Source organism: Lutjanus erythropterus, chromosome 12 (assembly GCF_056507025.1).
Source record: "Lutjanus erythropterus isolate fLutEry1 chromosome 12, fLutEry1.hap2, whole genome shotgun sequence".
Classification (NCBI taxonomy): Eukaryota; Metazoa; Chordata; class Actinopteri; order Lutjaniformes; family Lutjanidae; genus Lutjanus; species Lutjanus erythropterus.
The window spans coordinates 22,054,423-22,062,286 of NC_139328.1; the positions used below are offsets into that span (position 1 = coordinate 22,054,423).

Genomic DNA, 7,864 nt, shown 5'->3' on the forward strand with positions numbered 1-7,864 from the left:
TCATCAGTTTGAAATGGAAAAAATCTGTTGTTTCTCTACTACTAATGGAGAGACAGCAGCACAAAATGTTACATCTACACTTTGACCACAATAGTGTATATAGACTTTATAACATGTCATAAAGACGTGAAAGACTTCAGAGTATAATGTCTTTTTCTGCTCCTTAAGGGCCTCTGGGGGTCACTGAACTGCATTGTAAAAACCACTGTGTTACACACTTGTGTCCTCAATTATTCTAAGGTGTCATTTGTCGTATGATTATGTGTGTTTCCACGTCTTATGTGTGTTTCAGACTGTCTTTTGCTGCATGATTCATGCTATAGAGATAAGGATAAAAGGATAAAACTCTATATGACTCAGGGTTATATTGAACATGTCAGCAGTTTTGTGTTTTGGGTCTCAGTTTCAATCTTGTGACTATCTTCACCTAAAAATGAATTAGTGCATTAAATCTAACCTGAGTTTTAAAGAATAAGGATAAGACTGATGTCATTCATTATTTATCTTATTCAGCAAATCCTACAAAAGACCAAAACCACAACAATGCACAGCAATCAATCAATCAATACTTTTGGACTTCCCTACATTGTCTGTGGCACACAACCCCATGTTAGTTTGTTCTCACTGTAGATCTTCAAAACTGGATCACAAATGCATGGTTTCAATTTTAAACTCTAACTTTTTTTAAGAAGCTGGTCACTGTAATTTTTAACAAATTGTACTAAAATCATATATTATAGGTAACTAAAACAAAACTAAAATTAAAAATGGAAACTAGTTCTGACAGATCATTTTAGTTTACTGAAAAAAATAGGATAAAATCTAGACATCAGAAAAAAAAAAAAAAAAAAAAGCTAAAACTTACTAAAACAATACTGTGCACTTGTCAGTTTGGTCAACTTTGTCAACACAACAATCATGAGGAGGCATCAGTGCATATGTGTACTAAGACTGAGATGTCATGACTGCAAGTTAGTTGTGTTTGTACTGTAATACCTATTCTGAACTTCTCACATGTAGACCCTGACAAATTCCCACCATGTTTTAATTAAAAAAAACTAAAACTAATACTGAAACTAATGAAAACTAAACTAAAACTGAATATTTTTAAGCAATCAAAACTAAACAAAAATGAGCAAAACCACTCTGAAAACTAACTGAAACTAAACTGAACTGAAATAAATAAATAAAAATTAAACTAATTAAAAATACCTTTGTTTTAATGGTTATTGGACTACAATGGAGTCACAGAAGAACGGGATATATCAGGCTTTGGCTACACAGGCAGTACTTCAGAATCTTTGGTCTCTTTCTGGGAACGGCTGACAACAAAGGAAATAAAGAGGATCTCCAGTCTTATTCGTAAATTCAAATTTAAAATTTCTAGCATGACTAAAAAAATCTAAAAATACAAATGTAAAGACAGAAGTCAGACATTGTATCATGACATTGCATCAGTAACTCTGTTTTTTCATCACATCCAGCTGACCAGAACCAGTAAAATATGACCTTGATTTGTGTGAACTTCCACCTGAATCTTTTTAATCTGGGTGTATTTGTGTGTGTGTGTGTTTGTGTGTGTAGGCGTCTGGCGCGCTCCACTCTCCTGCTCATCCCCCTTTTTGGTATTCACTACACTGTGTTCGCCTTCTCACCTGAAGATGTCAGCAAGAGAGAGAGACTGGTGTTTGAACTGGGACTGGGATCTTTCCAGGTACGCTCTTAACAGCTCTTACAGCTCTTAGAGCTCCTCAAACGTCCGGTTTCAACTACAGACAAATACCAGATGATGAATGAGAGAACCTGATGGGATAATAACTCATCTGAGATACAAAGAGGCTCTTTAGAAGCGTGCTGGTGATATTTGAACCTAGTCCTCTGCCCTCACTATCCACAGCTATGCAGCAAGTGAACATGCAACAACTTTGTCAGCTTTATTACAAGCCTATATGCCTACTTAAGAATGAAAATAGACAAAATATAGATACTATAGAGCATAATAAGACACAAGATGCAAGATATATAAGAATGAAATACTGTATATACAAGCAAAATGAATGAAATGAATAGAATAGCAACAAGGAGCCTGGATTCACAAAAGTATAAACTAGCTGTCTGTTTTTGAGGATTCTAAAGAGTAAAAGTTCAGAGTGAAATGCCCAACAATAATCAACATTTATAAAGTAGTTAAAATGTTGTATTAGCAACAAATTGGCTTCAGACATCTCGTATGCTACCTTAGTTAGAGGTAAACTGATCACAGAACAACTAAATATACAAACCACAACAGACTGGCTATAATTAAAGTTATTATTAGAGCTCTGTCACAATGAGTTGGTGTATCAAGACAGAGTCTTCCAATGCTTTTCTTTTGAAATGAAACACAAGATGCATGTTTAACTTGTACCTACAAAGACAAAAAGCCAAAGAGATATTTTACTACTTTTTTGATATTGATATACAACATTGTTATTTGTGCCGACACAATTAGTTGATTTATTGATTCGTCAAACCCAGCTTCTCAAATATGACAATTTGCTGCTTTTCTTACTCTTGTTTGGAATGATTGTCAGACAAAATAAGCCATTTGAACAACTTTTGAGGAACAGTGATAGGAATTTCAAACCATCAGTTAATTAATCTGCAGAATCATTGATAACACAGATGATCATTAATTGCAGTCCTGTATGTTATGCTTTTATTTTTGATATGCACCATTGAAATTTTCTAAAGGAGACAGCTTTATGCAACAAATACACACACAAATACCTGCGCAAATCATACAATCTAGCTGCAGCAAATAAGAATGTCCTACTATTCTAATGAAGACTATATATTTTTTCCAATATGAGTAAATAGAATATTGTATCGCATTTCTACAAACACAGAAAATGACAAACAAATCTTTAGGGGGAAATATAAACATGATCTTGACCACTGCCTCTGTCAAATAAACAAATAAAATGACACATGGAAGCTCCGTTTTTTCAAACAGCTCCCTCTCTCTGACTTTCAGAGCTGTCAACACACACTAGCTTTAAATAGAGATGTCTGACCATTTTTAAAGTTTACCCATGCTCTCTGTCAGACTCTTCTAGATCTCTTTAGCCTTTGCCGATAAGGATGCAGTTATTTTTAAAAATGAAAGCATGTTTCTGTCTCAAGCTGTTGTTCTCTTTTTTGCTGTCCCCATTCTTCTTCTCAGGGCTTTGTTGTAGCTGTCCTCTACTGTTTCCTCAATGGAGAGGTAAGCTTTTGTCCCTGTTCATAAACACATTCACTCTGTAATACATCTTGATTTTCTGACACATCGATGCCAGACATTACCACTTGAGCATATTTTAGGAAAGGCCTCTATAAATATGCGCCCTAATTATTGACCAGAATGGTAACACCTGACTTCAGCCCACTCGATTCAGCATTTATAACACTTAATGAATTGTTATAACTCAATTCATTTTAGATGCCAAACGTCAGACCTGTTTGCTGGCCTCTGATATGAAATTTTATTTTACATGAGTACAGCTTCCACCAGATACATTTGCTTCACAAGAATTATAACTGTCAACAAACACATTAATAAACACTTAAAGGGATTATTTGAAGTTGTATGAGAAACTTATCGATAGACAGGAGATGGTGGTTGGCACACTTTGAGTTTAGAGAAGAGTGTACAGGAAACAGACAGACTGGAAGGGTCAGCACCAAAATGTATTTTAACCAACTGAAGAAGCCACACCTAAGAAAATATCAGTTTAAATGTATGCTGTATTTAGAATATATTCATGGCTTTACTTTGCCATCAGATAGCCTTTTCTGACAGAAAACTACAGCATGAGTCAGATATCGCTCTCTCCAAAGTAACCAGACTCCATTGGCAAAAACAGTCATTTTTCTGGTGTGCTGACCACCATCTACTGTAGGTAATACATCGACAACCCGACTTCAAAAAATATGGTCCCTTTAATGTTTTCAAGCGATGCCCACGCAGCTTAAGTGTACTGTACCTTTTCATGGAGCTGGTGCAGCTTAAAGTACATTAAAAATGACCTTGTGAAGTTTCTCCCTGAAGGTGCAGTCGGAGATCAAGAGGAAATGGCGCAGCTGGACGGTGAACCGGTACTTTGCTGTGGACCTGAAGCAGCAGAGGCACCCTTCGTTGGCCAGCAGTGGAGTGAACGGCGGGACTCAGCTGTCGATCCTCAGCAAGAGCAGCTCCCAAATACGCATGTCCAGCCCACTGGCGGAGAGCGCCAACATCAGCCTGCCCACCTGAGCGTCTGATTGGCCCGAGTCAACTTTAAGGTGCCGTTCCACTTATGTACATCAAGACCGACCAGAGCAGACCAAAGTGGCCCCTCACAGCTCTTATATTTTGTAGTTTGGCCTTTAGAAAATGAGGTATTCCTGAAAGCATTTATTGGAGGTGCATAGCTGGTTTTCATACTTTATAAATTCATTTGACTCTACTGAATAATTTAATTTATTGGAGTGTTTTAGTTGACTATCTTAATAGTTTTACAGACAGCTCAAATCCCACTCCTCTGATTAGAACATAAAGAAATATTAGAAATTGCCACTGTTATTGTTTTATTTATTAATAAAAAATAATGTAGTGTTGGGGCCAAAAACAGTACTACTTAAAAAAAAAAAAAAAAAAAAAAAAGGTTAAACATCAGTTGTAGGGGTCACATTTGGCTGTTGGTGTGTAAAGTAAATGTGCTTCAAAGTGCCATACAGGTTGCCTGACTGGATCTCACAAACAGTCCAAAGTTAAATATCAACCAAACTTTCGCCTTGCTTGTAAAAAATGCTCATTGTTTAAACGTTTTGTCTCAAATTTAAACATTTTTTCTACAATCAGCCGTAAGTACAGAGTATGTCAAAAAATATATTAAAAAAAAAAAAAAAAAAAACAACTCATGGACTTTGTAAATAGTTACCTTTGGTGTCTAGATCAGAATTTCTTTCTTTTGCATAATGCAGTATTGTAATGACCTTTTCAAACAAAAGGAACTGGAGCCCAAATCTGTAGACTTCATCACATATCCTGAGGACCCAGAAGATCCTGCCCACTCTATTCTGAAGTATTTGTTTGTATTAAATAAATAAATACACCGTATATATATAAGAACACAGTGCCAAAATGAATCAGTACTGAAGAGCAGTGGTTCCCAACCTGAAGATGAATCTGAGGTGTCATGAGATGTCAGATACAACAAGTTATGAAAGAGGAACGATGCTTTTCTGAAGCATTAAAATATGTTTATTTTTAGGCAGATGCTATTTACACCTGGGTTGGGATAGCCAGTGTGGCTATTTACACCAACATAGCAGACAAACCACAATGTTTCACTGAACCTAACCTCATAGTTTTGTTGCCTAAACCTGAGCAAATTCTTTTGTTTCTTAAGCAAAGCAAGTAGTTGTGATGCCTAACTCTGACCAAGAAATGCTAGTATTTAACCAGAACAAACTGTGACTGAAAACTGAATATAATAATAAAAAGTAAAAGGTAGCACTAACCTTTAATTTCACACTTCTGTCACATACTAATCTGCTGGAGCAGGACTCAAACACCACTCTGGAAGAGTCCTGTACTTTACCCCTTTATCCACCACAACCTCTTATCATGAACAGATTTGTTGTTGCGTATATATAGTCTAAAATAAGTTGGTCAGGTGTGAATAGCCAAATAGCTGTCATGTGCCTATTCTCGGGTGCAAATAGACAGTTATATATTTATGATTTTTTTTTCTTATTAAAAAAACAAGGTAGTTTCACACCTTCAGGCTTCTCAAAATATTTAGATTTAACCATCTGTGAAAGCAAAATCACACTTTGGTTAAAGTGCTCACAGTTTGTTAGTTTAATTTCATATTGTTTTAAAGGTTCACAAGACAAAAAAGATTGGGAACCACTGCTGTAGAGGATAGCACGGTACATGACAGAATACAAATTGGACTGAAAAAGACTTAAAATCCACACTCTGAAGTGATTTATCCTCACAGCTGGCATCAGTGTTGAGCCTTTACAGTAGTTTCCTCCAGTTGGTTTTCCCTTTTCACGGACTTGTCAGTCATGTTCTTACAGACTGTGAACATAAACAGTACACGTGCCATTTAGTGGATGCTTTTATCCAAAGCTCCAAATAGTGCCATAAGTGAACATGTACAGCATTTTGTTGTAGGCATTGAGAATCAAACCCTCAACGTGCTCTTCAAGATAAAGATTTTCTCTGAGCCTCAACACATCATGCCATATCAAATAGCTCTTTATTTTAATTTTTTTTAATTAATCATCTCCTACACTCATATTCCAAAGTGCCTAGTCAGTCACAAATAGCTATCATTTTTATTTACAGTACTGAACAGATATCTTAAAGGTGTAGAAAGAGTTATTTCCTGCAAAGGATGTACAGAGTGGTGTGTTACTGTGTTTTTTTCCACTGTGTGCTGCAAAAAAGAAAAATATCCTGCCGATTTATTTGTGAAATTCTTCTTTTTCTCTATTTAATAACTTACATTTTAAGTGAAATGAGTCCTGCTGTGTTTTTTTTTCTTTTTAATCATGATGACTTTGACAAATCTTGAGTAAAAGCTCTCCATAATCGTTGCTTTATTTTTTACCTAATGTTTAAAACTATTATCTGTTCAAGATAATTTCAAGTCTGTTTCAATTCAGCAGCAACGTCAAACTCATAAACGGCTTCAGAATAAAAAACAATACATGTTGTTACAGTCAACACAAAATGCTTTAATGTGACAGCTCTTGACAATCGAGGAGTGTTGCCCATTTTCTTTTTTTGTCTTTTTGTTTGAGCAAAAAACAAGCTAACAAATAATAACTGTGCAGGCTGGGAAATCATTTAATAAGCTGAAATGTGAAATGATGTGTACAGGAGGATTTATCCATAATATTTGCTCAAAATATTTATTTTTTTGTAGTATCATCTGAGAGAATTAAAAGAATGTATTATCTTAAAAAACAAAAAAAAGGAATTAATGATATTGTGAACAGATACGGATGTATATTTATTTTCCATGAAACGGTGCCATGTGAAATGACTCAGTGTACAGTATACATGCTTTCCCATGTGCAATTTAGTTATATGTCCAGTGAATGGTTTCATTGCATTGATTGATGTTGACTTTCCTGGTCAAAGTGCCATAAATGTAGTGCCATAACTGGTGGCAGTGGGAGACGTGTGGCACGATGTCTCATTTCTAATTTTAGAGAAAACAAAAACGGTCATGGGAAATTGCTGTCCAGCACTACAAAGGATATTGTGAGAGATAAAACACAGGTAAAACCTCTAAAAAATATATATATGTATACACACTACTGAAGCGATGCATCAGTTTTATGCCTTTCTTTGGCTGCTTTTGGACAAAACAGTGTTTGACTGTGAGAATCAAGGGAACTAGAACCAGAAGTAGAAAAAAGTATTTCTAATCAAGAGGGGTTTAGAAGGTGGAACAACTGTGACAGATAAAACACAAAGTGTGTACAAGGGTGTGATTAAAAACCACTCTGCTGCTGCTTACGTGTTCTATCACCAGCCGTCACTCTGAGTCTGAATGCGCTCAGATGGAAACGACCATGTCTCAAAGCTGTTACTGTCTGTGAAAAGAAGAGTAGAAAACTCCTTACTTGACCATGTCTGTGCCGTATATTTGTCTACCACAAGGTGGCAGCCAAGTGTTAGAATTTTTGTTTGATAGTTTAATTGAAACGGGGATGTTTGACCGGCATTGATTTGCTTTTTGAGCCTTGTATTTTTGGATTTTGGTTTAAATAGGGGTAGGGTGGGGCATTGAGGCACTTATATGCCACATGCTTAACATTGTTCACATCTACTTTT

General features: G+C 35.8%; 1 protein-coding gene across 1 annotated transcript in view; it reads left to right on the forward strand.

The window, feature by feature from the left end:
• LOC146317980 (pituitary adenylate cyclase-activating polypeptide type I receptor-like) overlaps positions 1–5,048 on the forward strand; it is a 29,840-nt gene extending 24,792 nt beyond the window's left edge. Inside the window, exons 12-14 of the mRNA XM_084731764.1 lie at positions 1,585–1,714; positions 3,206–3,247; positions 4,073–5,048. Coding sequence (XP_084587890.1) covers positions 1,585–1,714; positions 3,206–3,247; positions 4,073–4,276 — 376 coding nt within the window. The 3' untranslated portion in view covers positions 4,277–5,048. The remainder of the gene's footprint in view (positions 1–1,584; positions 1,715–3,205; positions 3,248–4,072) is intronic.
• Positions 5,049–7,864: the final 2,816 nt, after the last annotated feature.